The sequence below is a fragment of the Poromitra crassiceps genome, assembly GCF_964638095.1.
Source record: "Poromitra crassiceps genome assembly, chromosome: 12".
Classification (NCBI taxonomy): domain Eukaryota; kingdom Metazoa; phylum Chordata; class Actinopteri; order Beryciformes; family Melamphaidae; genus Poromitra; species Poromitra crassiceps.
This window is the reverse complement of record NC_139632.1, coordinates 36,704,305-36,720,304: the sequence shown is the minus strand read 5'-3', so window position 1 is coordinate 36,720,304 and position 16,000 is coordinate 36,704,305. Positions and strand designations below refer to the sequence as shown.

The window sequence follows — 16,000 nt, the reverse complement described above, 5'->3', positions numbered from 1 at the left end:
TCAAACAAGCGTTGCCTCGTTTTGAAATAGCTAATTAAGTACCCAACAACCCAAGTAAAGCAAATTAACTAAATTTAAGGAGGAATTCGTTGTAAATCATAAATACTCGTTTTCTATACATATTCTATTCGCGTCAACGAAGTCTGGCATGGAACTGAACCTTTGTGCAAAGTTTGGTTTATTTTCATGCATTGGAAGTCCAACTTCCCGGGTGAATAATAATAATAATGGCAAATACAATAAGTGGCCCTGCCGGTTCGCTGGCCCGGCCTCTAATACTAATATTGGCAAATACAATCAGTGGCCCTGCCGTTTCGCTGGCCCGGCCACTAATAAACTGTTCTGTCACTTCTACTGCTGTCATTTTGGCACGACCCAACCATAACACCCAACGAACCAAGGATTTTCTTACACTCATGTAGGCTATTTACAAATAATATAGTTTCTTTGCTGTATCCCTAGTACGAATTTATCCAATTTTAATGCAAAGTGGATTGCTTTTATTTTGAAGGCGCGATAACTTCATGTGCTATCTTTCTAACTTGACTTGTTTATTTGCATGTGATCCGGAAGTATCGCCGCTTCTCTTTTTACGCCGGGAGAAAACAGTAGGAACTATACCTAAACAGGAAAACAGCTTACTACTAACTACTTGTAAATTGAACTAATTTGAACTAACAATTTAATTGCAGATCTGACAGTCACCCATGCCATGGCAGTCATGCATTTCTAGTCGACAAGGCAAGGGTGAAGCGTGTGAAATTATTAAAATGTGGTACTAGGAACCAACGCGTCGGGAAAAAGAAAAGCTCAAATTGCCGCACGGACAAATTAAATGTTGCACTTGTTTACTTCCAGCAGGGGCGGACTGTATTTATTTTATTTCTTTGCACCTTTTTACGTGATAAATATCGTTTTGTATGTATGTATCTGCTCAAACACCCAAGTACTATTTTGTATTGCATTGTCCAGTTCCGTACTGTTTTGTATTGTATTGTCTTGTATGTGAATGAATGATAATAAAGTTGTAAAAAAAGAAGAAGAGAGATTCATCACCGGAAACACCGCAAGTGTCGCGTGTTGAAGACGTCACACTGATGCGACTGGTTTCCACGTTGTTTATCACGTTTTGCACTGGTCTGGTCAGTTCTTCTTGTTTTGGTTTTGTGAGCCATGGAGAAGAAAGGACCAAACGCCGCCTCTCCGAATAAAGCCAAGAAAGCGGGGCAGATAAAGGCCTCTGAGGACCCGGTGAAAAACTTTGAGAAATGGAAGAAAAAATACAACAAGACGAAAGCACGAGTCAAGCAAGAGCGAGCCAGCACGAAGAAGCCAGAGTGGCAGGTGGAACGCGAATACATCCAGAAACTAGTCAGCCGCTATGACGTTATCAATGCCAAGGACAGCATCAAGTTCTCCGACTTCCCCATCTCAAAGAACACTCTGAGGGGGCTGCAGGAGGCCCAGTACCGACAGCCCACCGAGATCCAGCGGCAGACTATCGGCTTCGCTCTGCAGGGGAGAGATGTGCTCGGTGCTGCCAAGACCGGCTCCGGGAAGACTCTAGCCTTCCTGATCCCGGTGCTGGAGTGTCTGTACCGGCAGCAGTGGACCTCCGTGGACGGCCTGGGAGCTCTCATCATCTCCCCCACCAGAGAGCTAGCCTACCAGACCTACGAGGTGCTCCGCAAGGTGGGCAAGAACCATTTAGGCATGCATTCCACAAGCACGGCATTAATGAGAATCAGTTTTGAGAATTTCTACAGATCAAACCCTCTATTCAATCCCAAATCAACATTAAATAATTTTTATTTATTTTATTTAACCTTTATTTATCAGGTTAGCCTCATTGAGATTAAGAATCTCTTCAAGAGGGACCTGTCACCTGGCCAAGAAAAGCAGCATATGACGATTTGGGAGTAAGAATGTGTTGGGGTTTTAACTGAATACTGGACAGGGATTGGCTCCAAGATTTGAAAACGGCCTTTTCAGTGAGCTCTGAGAAACTTTCCACTTTCAGCAGACGATTGTGGTAACAGCCTTGTAGTGTCAAACTCGGCACAGACATCATTCTGCACAGTGAAGCTGAGCAGATTTTTTGACTTTAGACTTTAAGAATTTATTATCGTGCCGTCTTTCCACCAAATAATATTGAAGTATCAATAGTGGTATCAGTAAAGACTCGGACCGTTAAGCAGTCTTGAAAATTGTATCAATATTAGCACAAATTAACGATGCCCATCCCTACCCCACTATCTCCTCCACTCTGCTTACTAGGTGGGCAAAAACCACGAGTTCTCCGCCGGACTCATTATCGGCGGCAAGGACCTGAAGAGTGAGTCGGAGAGGATCCACTGCACCAACGTCGTCATCTGCACGCCGGGCCGCCTGCTGCAGCACATGGACCAGACGGCCGCCTTCCACGCCTCCAACCTGCACATGCTGGTGCTGGACGAGGCCGACCGCATCCTGGACATGGGCTTCGCAGACACCCTCAACGCCATCGTGGAGAACCTCCCCGAGACGCGGCAGACGCTGCTGTTCTCGGCCACGCAGACCAAGTCGGTGAAGGACCTGGCGCGGCTCAGCCTCAAAGACCCCGAGTACGTGTGGGTGCACGAGAAGGCCAAGTTCAGCACGCCGGCCACGCTGGAGCAGAGCTATGTGGTGTGCGAGCTCAGCAAGAAGGTCAACATGCTCTACTCGTTCATCAGGAGCCACTTGCAGAAGAAGGTCATCGTCTTCTTCGCCTGCTGCAAGGAGGTACGGCATTTTCCCAGTGTCGACGGGAGAGACACATAGCTGGGCGGGCATTCAATTCCATAATATCCCACAATAGTATGATGATACTTGGGATGCCATTGCGAACATAGATGCCAACAGGTTAGCTAAAAGTTTAGCGTCGCCAGCGAGGGCCCCCACCGTTGCGGTCGGGGTACGTTTCAAAATCCCTCCAGGCCTGAACATTTTTCTAGGGGAAACACTTAACAGTCTATAACATTATTCCTGAATCTACATAATAACTATCAATTCTGGAATAAAAAGATAGATAAAACAAATATTGTGAAATAAAAAATCTTTATAATTTAGGTGAATCAATCCCCCCCCTTCCCTCCAGGTGCAGTACTTGTTCCGGGTGTTCTGCCGGCTGCGGCCGGGCATGCCCATCCTGGCGCTACACGGTAAGCAGCAGCAGATGAAGAGGGTGGAGGTCTACAAAGACTTCCTGAGGAAGAAGAGTGCCGTGCTCTTCGCCACGGACATCGCCGCCAGAGGCCTGGACTTCCCGACCGTCAACTGGGTGCTGCAGTTCGACTGTCCCGAGGACGCCGACACGTACATCCACAGGGTGGGCCGCACCGCCAGATACAAGGAGGGGGGAGAGGCCCTGCTGGTGCTGCTGCCGTCCGAGGAGAGGGGCATGGTCGCTCAGCTGCAGGAGAAGAAGGTCCCCATCAATAAGATCCAGGTGAGCCCACGTGCATCATCTGTTCCTTCCTGGCTATCATGCAGAGACAACATGCTGCAAGCCCGAGTCAACCCCAAACACAGTGTAGGAAATTAGCCAGGGACAATGGCAAACACGCCCCAAGAAATCTCAGAATGCCCCTAAAAACCATGATCAAGGTGCAAAAATTGCCCCCAAGATTTATCCGGTACATTTAATTTCCATTTAATCTCTAACACACACTCAGCACTTGCAGGCCGGTTGCCAGAAGAAGACAACGAACACAACACACTCACACAAAGCAAATTTAGACACTCTTTAATATTTTAATTTATTATTTTAAGTGCCCCCAACATTTTGTAAATGCATTTTTTAGACAACCCCCCCCCACACACACACACTGCCCAAACACCATTCACAAGTCTGGCAATGTACCCTTAGGGGTACATGGAGACACTACAGGGGGTACTTGAGAGAAAGGGGAACATGGAAAAATGTAAGGATAAATCATGAAAATAAATTCACATTTTAAATAAATCTGATCAGGAGGCACTAATTCAACTCTTTCACTCTTAATTCTTATTTGGTAATGTTGTATTCTTCAAAATGTGTGTTATCATTCATTCATTGCATCATTATGCTATAGTTTTCTATTGCCGTTTTCTAAGCAAAATGTAGTCGTGTAAAGGGGGTACTTGGATTCAGAAATCAGGGTACTGAAGCCAAAAAGGTTGGAGAACCACGGACATAAAACATGTTCTACCAGTCATGTATTGCAAATAGGCAAGGCAACATTGATTCACTTCAGTGTGAGCTCTCTTTGTACAAGCGAGAACAGAACATAATCAGGGCTGAACTACTGCGAACCACACACACATGCACAGATCTGGTCAGTATGTAAGCAAAAGACAGTAGATGCCAGTAGACAACATTTCCATTGATTGATTTATGGATTCATTGATTGCAGGTGAACCCAGATAAACTGCAGAATGTGCAGCAGAAGTTGGAGGCTTTCCTGGCCCAGGAGAAGGACCAAAAAGAGAGAGCCCAGAGATGTTTTGTTTCCTACCTGCGCTCCGTCTACCTGATGAAAAACAAAGACATTTTCGACGTGTTTAAAGTCCCCCTCCACGAGTACGCCGTCTCTCTCGGCCTCGCCGTGGCGCCAAGGGTGCGCTTTTTAAGTAAAGCTCAAAAACCCACGGCCGACAACAAGGAGGAGCAGCCCGAGGAGGTGCAGTCCGAGGAGGAGACGGAGCTGAAGAGCTTCAAGGCCAAACTAAGAGGGGCTCCCAATGCGGAAAGCCAGAGCGCAGAATCGGAAGCTTCAGATGAGGAGGAGGAAACTGGCGAGGAACAAGAGGAGGAGGAGGACGAGCCGTCTAAGGCACGACTCCTCGGTGCAGGTGACGACAGCGAGGAGGAGGACGATCTGAGAGACTTGGACCTGCTAACAGTCAAACGAAAAGATGTGTTCAATCTGACGGAGGGCCAAGAGAGCGAGGAGGAAGACCCCGACGAGCCCAAAAAGAAAGCCGAAAAAGATACAAAATTCACAGAGGCCAAGAAGGTTCTGAAGAGGAATTTCCAAGTCAACACCAAAATGACGTTTACCGAAGCAGGGGCAGCCGTGCAGCAGTGGCCGCCGGTGCAGCGGTCGGCGAGACCGGCGACAGGTGAGGAGGAAGAGGAGGAGATCTCGGGTATCAACGTGGACAAGGCCAGGGAGAGGCTGAAGCGCGAGGACCAGGAGTTCGACAAGCACGAGTACAGCCGCAAAGTCAAAGAGAAACACCGGGAGAGGAGGCTGAAGGCCAAGGCCGCCCGGAAGGAAGCCAGCAAGCAAGGCGCTGACAAGTCTGAGGACGAGGAGGATGAGGTATTGGCATACCTGGCCAACAGCGGCGACGAGTTTGACCCCAGCACCCTGCCCGACCCCGACAAGCAACAGTCAGACCCGGAGGAGGAGGAGGAGGAAGAGGAGGAGCAGAGCGGCCGTCAAGCCGGGTCGAGCAAACGGCACCACAGCAGCGAGGATGAGGAGCCCACAGCAGGAGGCACGAAGAGACCGAGGCACCAGGCGGACCGGCACGTAGCCCTGGACACCGGCCTCTCCCTGGCCGAAGACGAGGAATTAGTGCTGCATTTGCTCGGAGGCCGCTAGCCTGCTAAACCATCCTGGTCATGTGACCTCACATCACTAGCCTGCTAAACCATCCTGGTCATGTGACCTCACATCACTAGCCTGCTAAACCATCCTGGTCATGTGACCTCACATCACTAGCCTGCTAAACCATCCTGGTCATGTGACCTCACATCACTAGCCTGCTAAACCATCCTGATCATGTGACCTCACATCACTAGCCTGCTAAACCATCCTGATCATGTGACCTCACATCACTAGCCTATTGTAACTCTTTGAGATGCACCTGTATAGCAGCTCATCATTTTCTTTGTCACAGTGGAACTAGATTTCTGGTAATCAAAGATATTTATTTGAAGCTTTACATAATTAATGCAATGTCATTTTTCTCATGTTATCCTCATGTTAAATAGAGAATATTAAATAGAAATATCACAATTGTGAGGTTTTCAGAGTTTTTGAATAAAGCTAGGACATTCTAGCTTTTGTAATTGGTGCCTACAATTCCATCTGACGTTTTCACGCTGAATAATTATATTAAAAGAATATGTATTGTACAATGATACTCCATGTAATTATTTGAAATTGAACTGGATGTTGATCATGACCAGCTGTTATTTTAGGCTAGTTTGAAGGACATGTAGCCAACATAAAATTTAAATGTAGAATCCCAGAATTAGAAACTGAATTGACACTGAGTTACCATTGTTTTTGGTTTTCCATAGTTAATCCAACAGCTGGCAGTAAAGCCACATTTTGGATGCAACCTGCCAGAAAGCACCACGAGGAAGAAGCAGAGCTGTCATGTGATGAATCACAGAATTAGAAGCAGCATGTGTTTTTGCTAGCGTGGTAAAACAGCCGGTCACGTTTCATAGAACGTAATGAAATTTTAGTTCACGTGACTGGCTGGTTTACCAGGCTATGTTTTTTTATACCAAAATTAAACTTGGGAAACCTGTATCACAGAAAACTAATGGTAATTTAACTAGTAGACATAAAGATGCATGATGGAAAAATAAGTAGTGACCTGAACATTGTATTTTTCATTAGTCTTTGCCCTCTACCATTTTTTTTATACCGGTATATCAATATTTTAATCAGTGCTTGATTATTGAACCATACATCGATATACAAGGTTATAATTGCAGATTTTCTTGAACATGCTTTTGTGTCTGCATAAACAATTCCCTTGCAGTAAAGCTACAGTCTCCACCCAAGTGGATGGCAGTTCCAAGCATTGTTGTATGGTGAGAATGAGAAATTTACACAAAAAAGTTTCACAAGAATAAGTGACCCAATATTCAATTCAGTTAGGAATTGTTTTGTTTATTACAATCACAATAAGCATAAAATGGTGAACTCTATACACTATCATTCGCTATATTGCACATAAACACACAGAACCTGCCATCTGCAATGTGTAGATCCATCCTTATGGTGTCCAACTGGTGATGCTGTCACACTCCTACACTCAGTGTAGGATTGTGGATTGAGGTGGTAAGTGTGTGTGTGTGTGTGTATGTATTCATCTGGTCAAAAATGGGACAAAAAAAATCATAGTTCCTGTTTTTCAAGAAACGTGAGAAGAACCCTGCATTGTTGTTTGTGATGAGGCCCAGTAGTGGCCAGTGAGCAACTGTGGCATACGTTACAGTTTGTACCTGCTGACATTACAAACCCCAACCCCTGAGTGTGAAGTGATGTGTCCAAGCCACTTTCACAGTTTAATTTCATCATCCAAATACAGCTGTCATGCTCAATGCCACAATAAGCACACAATATCCCCCATTCTGCTTTGCTTCAGCCAGGGATCTTGTCAGTCCAGTGAGGAGATTTTCAGTCAAGTCACATAAAACCAGTTGAACCTCTTCACTTCTTGATGTGCCTGGAGCCGTCCCTCCAGCCCTGCTTCACCTCTTTGGCAAACGTCTCCTTGACTCTCCTGAAGCGGCTGCCCAGCTCTCCCAGGTCGCCAGGCGAGACACTGTGGGCTTCCTGACGAACCTGAATTAAAAAAAAAAAAAAATGTTTTTAACACAATTTTTTTTTTACACAGCAATAGTGTAGTAGAAGATTACATTGCTTTTATTTTTGAGCTATCCTTCCCACTTCTATTTGTGATTCAGTGGGTGAGTTGCTAAGCTTTTACTTTTCCCCCTCAATTATTCAATAGATTATTATATAGTTATTACCGGTATATGTATTAATTTTGCCATGTTTTGAGTTAGTGTTTGTCTGTCTTGTTGTTTACTGTTATGTGTGTCTTAGTGGTTGTGTTTGAGTCCGATTGTGAGTGAATGTTCTAGATGTATATATACATACATACTCTCACACACACACACACACACACTCTCTCACACACACACACACACACACACACACACACACACACACACACACATGTATTACTGTTATTGCAGTATTGTTAAAATATGAATGTTGACCCCAGAAAGAGTAGCTACTAGCTAGTGTTACAATCATTACAATACCGTAACGTTAGCTAATCTGGATGTAAATAAACAAACGCACCTGCCGCAGCGTGTCAGAGCGCAGGGCCCGCTGCGAGGCGTCCTGGCCGGCTATCTGAGCCTTGGTGATGGCGTAGGCTGTGATCTGAGCCGCCCTGCGTATCAGACGGGACTCCGCCAGCTTCTCGATGACCTTCGGGCTGTTGAGGAGGGAGAGCAACATGCGAGCCAGCATTTTGCCAAAGTTGCTAACGTTAGCCGTGCGTTAGCTTAGCTAGCTGCCCCTGCTCCGATCAGCTGTTCCAACGTTTCAGTCCTGAAATGACAAGGATCTGTTATTGTTTTGGGAATACAAACACAATTATTGATAACGACTTGGCCAGTCGGTTATTCGCGTGTGCGGTGTAGAGTGAAACAAAGTGTTACTTGAGGCAGGGTCTCTGCTTGAGGTGATTCAGGGGACCGGAGAGTTGCCTGGGATCGGATGACAACAACAGTCACAGTGAGTGTTTCCGACCGGGACGTATTTGCTGGTCGGACCAGCCTCCAGTGTTGCCCTGTTGCCAGGTCCGCGATTTTCCCGTCGAATTGGGCTACTTTTGAACGAAGTGAAATGAGAGAACTGAAATCTGCCACTCTACAGTATGGAATAATCATATCAGACGGAATACCCGAGACTACAAAAAGGTTGAGAACCACTGGTCTAGCCCGCACCACAGAGCTTTATTGTATTTATGATAATTGGTGTCTGAATTAGCTACACAAATCCAATAGGACCTACCACAAGTGAATGGCGCCCCCTACTTGGCCAGGATGTCCAAACGTGCTGTACGCTCTACAGTGGTATCACCTTCAAAAACAGTGGTTCTCAAAGTGGGGTCCAGCGACCCCAGGGGTCCTTGAAGAGGTTCCACAGGGTCCCTACAGCAAACTGCCAATAATGAGTGACTGGAAAATGAGTGTAACACAACATGTTTTCATCCTGCTCATCCACATCAGTGTTGGTTGGACTGATCATTAAATCTGGGTGAAGATTGATCCAGCTGAAATCCTGAATCAGAACAGATGCATCACACATTTTCAACTCATCAAACCAGTGATCAGTGCAGAACTGATTGAAAAAGAGGTTCCGTAGAAAAAATAACTTAAATCTCTGGTAGGGGAGAGAATGACATAGGCTAAAGCGAAATTACAATCTATCTATCAGTCAGCACCATATATGCTAGATTTGTGTCACTCAAGACTGTGACTGAACTCGGTTCAAAAATGTAGATTTTCATTGAAATGTTTAAGGTTGAGCATCAGCTCCTTATGTGGCCTAACATGACTTTAACTGGGTTTTGTTTGTGGCACATTAGGCTATTAGCTCTTAACATGTACAGTATTTATAGCTACAGATATTTCCCTTCTTATGAGTCAGGTTTGTGAATCACAGAAATGAAGTTGGAAGAAGTCTGTCTTGTCCAATGAAACCACTTCAGACTATACATGTTCCCAAAGGTCAAAATTTTTATTACAATTCAAATGTTTAATTGAACAAAATCATCTAACACCAATCCTGTCATCTGCCTAGCTGTTAAAACTAAAGTAAACTAGCCTATTGTACAAAAAATGTGTAGAGAGATCTAATGTACCCTGTGACATATAACCGAGAATTAAAACATGTTAAATGAAGCGGCAGGGGTTGACATTATCATCAACCACTAACTGCTATTCTACTTATGTTTAGTCAAAAATGTTTTTAATCCGATCAATCAAAAGATAAGCAGAGCCAGCGGTGGGACAACAGTGGCTCTGCAGGGCGCCGGACTCCACTCCCAGCTTGGTCATGTAGTCTTCTCCTCAGTGGTCAGATGTCCACTCCACTCCATGGCACCTCCTGGAATCTGGAATCAATAGGATTGCACTGTTCAAGCTGCAGTCAAAGTCGGAGAATGGAAAAAAAATGCAACAAAAAACACACACACACACACACACACCTCAACCTCAAAATTAACAGCAGTCCTGGAGCTGGTAGGGAATTGAAGGTGGAAGGATGACAGACTCTCTCACTGTGCCTGTTATACTTACAGACTAGCACTGATCAATCAACAATAGACCGTTTTCACAGGGGCCATTTTGTGTCGAAATGGCACGGTAAATGCAGGTGCCAGCAAAACACTAATGAGGGTTTCCAACTTCCATGAGTGTAAGTTGGAAACCCTCATTAGTGTTTTGCTTGCACCTGTGTTGTTTACCCTGCCTTTTCGACACAAAATGGCCCCTGTGAAAAGGGTCTATTGTGTTAGATGAATAACTTTACCCCCAAACTAGACTAGTACACAGGCTCAAGTGGGTTTGACAGATGAGGATTTCTGAAAGCCAATACAGATTCTATTTTTTTAACTGAAGATGCCTGCCCATAGCTGAAATTTAATTTTTAAATTTGGGTTGTGGGATCAAAAATTGATATTTGCTTGATTGGCAACATGGTATGTCGATCTAACCCTACTCAAAACTCATAGCACTAATGCCTTGGTAACACTACAATAATGGTATATTGATTAATGGTTAGTTAATGCTAATAAACACTAAATAACTAATTGAATAAGCCTGAACTAACCCTTCATTAACAGCCTTGACTGTAAGCTTGCTCGAACCTGAACCTCAGGGCCTTCCTGTCTCAACCCAACCACAGAACACTTTTAGTAAATGATAACTAGCAGACACATTAGTTGACTGATAATGAAAGAATAAGCATTAACTAACTTATTTCACCATACTAGTACCCTTATTGTAAAGTCTTTAACTACTGTACGTAAGTGTTATCCTGCTTCAGGTAGGCTGTCACTTTTTCAAAAGTAAAGTTCCAACGACTTAATTGACTCCATTCGTTCGATTGGTGTATATTCAAAGTGAATTGCCCCCGTGCAGAATTAATAATTTATGAAGTTGCTGTGAGATCCATTTGGCTGAGCGCTGCAATTTACAAGAGGACAGCTGAGGCCTGGGCGGGCGTAGATGCGACTACAGCACAGAGGCAGGCGACTGAAGCAGTAGTAGGCTATCACTACCAATACTGAAAGGTGCAAAACCAATAACGTTTCCTGACCCACAATGTGCATGTTGAATTTAACTAGCTGGCAGAAAACAGACAGAATTATTACTGGTGGATAATGTTAAATTGGTGTGGGCAGGGCTGTTTTGGAACCCTAACATTACGTTACGGAGAGATATAAACAGTCAGCAGCTTATGTAACGGAGCGACTTCATGGAAACAGGCGAGTTGAATTCACAGTTGAAGACTTGTAACATTACTCACACTGGGTTGAAAACAGGAAAGAATGAGAACTTTCTTCTTTCTCTTAACATTTTCACAGCACAACCGACTTCTGCTCCTCCTCCTCCTCTCTACTGCTTCTCTGAACTGGGCATAAGGTGCGCTTGTTTAACGCCGCCCGCGCGTTGCGGTAAGTTAAGTTGGCCTTCGCTATGTTTAAATTTGCTTTTTTTTTTATTCCAACAGGTAATTAACAGCTTGAATGTCTCCCCCCCATGTTCGAAGTTACTTTCGAATTTGGAAGAAAAAGTGACAGCCTTGACACACACACACACACACACACACACACACACACACACACACACACACACACACACACACACACATCTGTGGATGTTGGATTGGATGCATTACATGTTGAAGGCCTCCTCTTCCAGGCTGCCTCCTCTCTCCTCAGAGGTCGGACCTCCTCTCGATGCTGAGCAGCTCGACCTCGAAGATGAGCGTGGCTCCTCCGGGGATCTTGGGGGGAGCTCCTCGCTCTCCGTAGCCCAGCTCGGAGGGGATCACCAGCTTCCTCTTCTCGCCCTCGCACATGCCCAGCAGACCCTGGTCCCAGCCCTTGATCACCTGCAGTTAAAGAGTCACATGCAGGTCATCTCATCACAGTGTCAATTACATCCTGAAACTTGCTCCCATTTGTTTTGCTCTTGTCATTTGACATGATGATCTGTGGAAAGATGTTGACAATTGTATTATAGTTGACAACATTTTCTCATATTTTGCTTTTTACTATTAGGAATATTATTTTTGGTTGCTATAATTAATAGTGACAAAGACGATAAGGCATTTTTTCCATGTCGATCTAAATTCCACATTCACAAATGTAATAATAACAATTTATGAAGAAAATTTAACGCGTCAATGATTTCTTCCTCACAAAACAAAAAAGCAATGAAAACAAGTAAGCCATTTAAATTTTTAAGTGAATTTATTATCTTTCTTGTTTGTACTTTATTTGATGTTAGATTTGTTTTGTCCCTGCTGACTTCTGCTATATTTATTTGACACTGCTTCTCTCTTCTTCTTTTTTTGGTTTCATTTCAATACACGTGATTCTGCTTTTCTCCTTGAGACAAACAGAGAGAGAGAGGGGCGAGAGACATAGAGAGCTACCTTTACTTCCCCGTATACATTTAGCTCAACAGCCATCTATGTAAGCACATTTTTTCCCTCTTTGTCCAGTAATATTGTAAAGTAACGTATTACTTAAAGTAACTAGTAATATGTAGTACCGTATATTACATTTTGAAAGTAACTTGCCCAACACTGGAGAGGGGGGAGAGGAGAGAAGGAAAGGGGGAGAGAGAAAGAGATAGAGTGGACGAGAGAGGGAGAAGGAAAGAGAGGGACGAGAAGGAGAGAGAGAGAAAGAGACAGAGGGGACGAGAGAGGGAAAGAGAGAAGATGGGGGGATGGAGGGAGAGAGAGTTCAGTGAGTTCAGTTAACTCGCCTGCCCGGTGCCCAGGGTGAAGGTGAAGGGAGTGTCTCGGGGGATGGAGGAGTCGAACTCGGTGCCGTCCTCCAGCCGGCCGGTGTAGTGCATGCTGAGCACGTCGCCTTTGCGGGATTTGACGGGACAGCTGTCCACGCGCTTCTTGATGCCGATCTGCAGCTTCTTCTTCTCTGACAGACAGGCCGGCACCTGGCACAGCGCCAGCAGCGTGACCGCCAACACCACGCACAAACGCATGGCTTCTCTGTCTGTGCTTTTAATACGGCTTTTGACGGCTCAAGCAGCAGCCCGGGCCTACACAAGCAAATGTTGAGAATGAATCAGGGAAACGAGCTAGCTAGTCTGCTACCGGAAGCGGAAATACGTGCTGTTTAAGCGACGACCAGGGTTGCCAGGTCTGTGTGGCAAAACCGCTCTGTGATGCAATAACGCAATGCCATCATGCAGCTGGCTGTGAAGCTATTGGAGCTTTGAAGGATAACGTTTGTCAGTAAAGTTAAGGAGGAAAAGTTCCAGTCACTTTGTGAAAATGAACATGTCTAAAGTCCAGAAGCTGAGAGCGGTGGTGAAGCAGCGACTAACTGCGGCTGTTGGAGAGATATTTGGACTGTTTGAAAGAACGATAGGAGAGTACGAGGAGGAAGCTGCTCGTTCAAGAGAGGAGATCCGCCGACAAGGAAAACTGCTGGACGCTGTGCGGTTACACAGAGAAGCCTTGCCTCCAGACCTCCAGCAGCTGTTGTTGGTCATTAAAGAAGAGGTTCGCTCTGAGCAGCAGGCGTCGAGCCCCAGTCTGGACCAGGAGGACCCAGAGCCCCGTCAACTCCCACACATTAAAGACGAACAGGAGGAACTCTGGATCAGTCAGGTTAGAGAGCAGCTTCAGGAGGACCCAGAGCCGCCACACATTAAAGAGGAACAGGAGGACCCAGAGCCTCCACACATTAAAGAGGAACAGGAGGAACTCTGGACCAGTCAGGAAGCAGAGCAGCTTCAAGGGCTGGAGGAGGCCCATGTCACCAAGTTCCCATTCACTGCTCTCCCTGTGAAGAGTGAAGATGAGGAAGATACACCTCAGCCCTCACAACCTCATCAAAGCCAAACTGAGGAGAACAGAGAGGCAGAGCCTCTAGCCAGCTGCTCACCTGAACAGATGAAAACAGAAGCTGATGGAGAGGACTGTGGAGTATCAAAACCACCCAGGAACTTATATCCAGCTAGTAATTCTCAACCAACTAGTGATGGCAAGACTAAAGACTGTTCTGGGACTGAAGACAATGATGATGAATGGCTGGAAACTAGTGAACTTCAGTCAGGTTTCGACTCAGAGAAAAACAGTGAAGTTCCAAGGAACAAACACTTCTGCTCAGTTTGTGGTAAAAGATTTGGTCGTAAAGGAGACTTGAAGACACACATGATAATCCACACAGGAGACAAACAATTTATTTGCTCACTCTGTGGTAAAGGTTTTGGTCAGAAAGTACACTTGAAGTCACACATGATAATCCACACAGGAGACAAACAATTTATTTGCTCACTCTGTGGTAAAGGTTTTGGTCAGAAATCAAACTTGAAGACACACATGATAATCCACACAGGAGATAAACAATTTAATTGCTCAGTCTGTGGCAAAGGTTTTGGTTATAAAGCACACTTGAAGTCACACATGATAATCCACACAGGAGATAAACAATTTAATTGCTCAGTCTGTGGTAAAGGTTTTGGTCAGAAAGTACACTTGAAGTCACACATGATAATCCACACAGGAGACAAACAATTTATTTGCTCACTCTGTGGTAAAGGTTTTGGTCAGAAATCAAACTTGAAGACACACATGATAATCCACACAGGAGATAAACAATTTAATTGCTCACTCTGTGGTAAAGGTTTTGGTCATAAAGCACACTTGAAGTCACACATGATAATCCACACAGGAGATAAACAATTTAATTGCTCACTCTGTGGTAAAGGTTTTGGTTATAAAGCACACTTGAAGAGACACATGAAAATCCACACAGGAGAGTAAACATTTAATTCAGGGTTCCCACGGCCATGGAAAACGTGGAAAAGTCCTGTGTGACTGTTGTACAAATCTGTTCTGCTTTTCACTTTGTGTTACACAGAATACAGAGATGAGAGCGTGGGCTTCTATGGGGGAGCTACTAAACTTAACCATGTAACCAGCTGATGTTTTCCCGGCGCTGCTGTGATGAAAATAAATAAAAGAACTTAAAGATATTTATGTGTGATCCTTCCTCAACATGGGTGACGAAAATCAACCTGAAAGCTCAACATCTATAACGAGATGCATCAAAGAGTTTAGGTAATAAAGTAGGGTAATACAGGTACAGATAATACAGTTATACACTTCTGTATTACTGTCCTCCCTCTGTCACAGGACAGGACACCTTCTGTATTACTGTCCTCCCTCTGTCACAGGACAGGACACCTGTATTACTGTCCTCCCTCTGTCACAGGACAGGACACCTTCTGTATTACTGTCCTGCCTCTGTCACAGGACAGGACACCTTCTGTATTACTGTCCTCCCTCTGTCACAGGACAGGTCACCTGTATTACTGTCCTCCCTCTGTCACAGGACAGGACACCTGTATTACTGTCCTCCCTCTCACAGGACAGGACACCTGTATTACTGTCCTCCCTCTGTCACAGGACAGGACACCTGTATTACTGTCCTCCCTCTGTCACAGGACAGGACACCTGTATTACTGTCCTCCCTCTGTCACAGGACAGGACACCTTCTGTATTACTGTCCTCCCTCTGTCACAGGACAGGACACCTGTATTACTGTCCTCCCTCCGTCACAGGACAGGACACCTTCTGTATTACTGTCCTCCCTCTGTCACATGACACCTTCTGTATTACTGTCCTCCCTCTGTCACAGGACAGGTCACCTTCTGTATTACTGTCCTCCCTCTGTCACAGGACAGGACACCTTCTGATTATGTTATCTGAGGGGAGGCTCAGTCTCCCACACTTTGAAAACCCCTGTGTTAGGTCATATATTCTTCCCTTTACAAAATGCTGACATCAAATTTAGACTGTGGAGTCAATGAAACTGAGCTGGAACACGGGAAACAACACCTTCTTGTTCTCGGTCATCTAGCAGCACAGCGGAGCCGTCCTGGGTCAGCTTAACCGAG

At 45.1% G+C, this 16,000-nt stretch overlaps 3 protein-coding genes across 3 annotated transcripts; 1 reads left to right on the top strand and 2 right to left on the bottom strand.

Moving 5' to 3' along the window:
* Positions 1-1,120: 1,120 nt before the first annotated feature.
* Positions 1,121-5,864, top strand: ddx10 (DEAD (Asp-Glu-Ala-Asp) box polypeptide 10). The gene is made up of 4 exons (XM_083647018.1): positions 1,121-1,692; positions 2,278-2,763; positions 3,119-3,469; positions 4,416-5,864. Exons 1-4 carry the CDS (start codon positions 1,174-1,176, stop codon positions 5,610-5,612), a joined length of 2,553 nt encoding a protein of 850 aa, XP_083503144.1. The 5' UTR covers positions 1,121-1,173; the 3' UTR covers positions 5,613-5,864.
* A 1,089-nt stretch (positions 5,865-6,953) lies between these two features.
* Positions 6,954-8,551, bottom strand: LOC310786772 (protein NCBP2AS2-like). Its single transcript, XM_083648063.1, has 3 exons — positions 8,489-8,551; positions 8,124-8,378; positions 6,954-7,598 (listed from the first exon to the last, which is right to left on the bottom strand). Exons 2-3 carry the CDS (start codon positions 8,295-8,297, stop codon positions 7,464-7,466), a joined length of 309 nt encoding a protein of 102 aa, XP_083504189.1. The 5' UTR covers positions 8,298-8,378; positions 8,489-8,551; the 3' UTR covers positions 6,954-7,463.
* Positions 8,552-9,553: 1,002 nt separating this feature from the next.
* On the bottom strand, positions 9,554-13,180 carry fkbp2 (FKBP prolyl isomerase 2). Its single transcript, XM_083647136.1, has 3 exons — positions 12,836-13,180; positions 11,736-11,951; positions 9,554-9,948 (listed from the first exon to the last, which is right to left on the bottom strand). The coding sequence occupies exons 1-2, from the start codon at positions 13,073-13,075 to the stop codon at positions 11,775-11,777; spliced, it is 417 nt and encodes a 138-aa protein (XP_083503262.1). The 5' UTR covers positions 13,076-13,180; the 3' UTR covers positions 9,554-9,948; positions 11,736-11,774.
* Between the last annotated feature and the right edge of the window lie 2,820 nt (positions 13,181-16,000).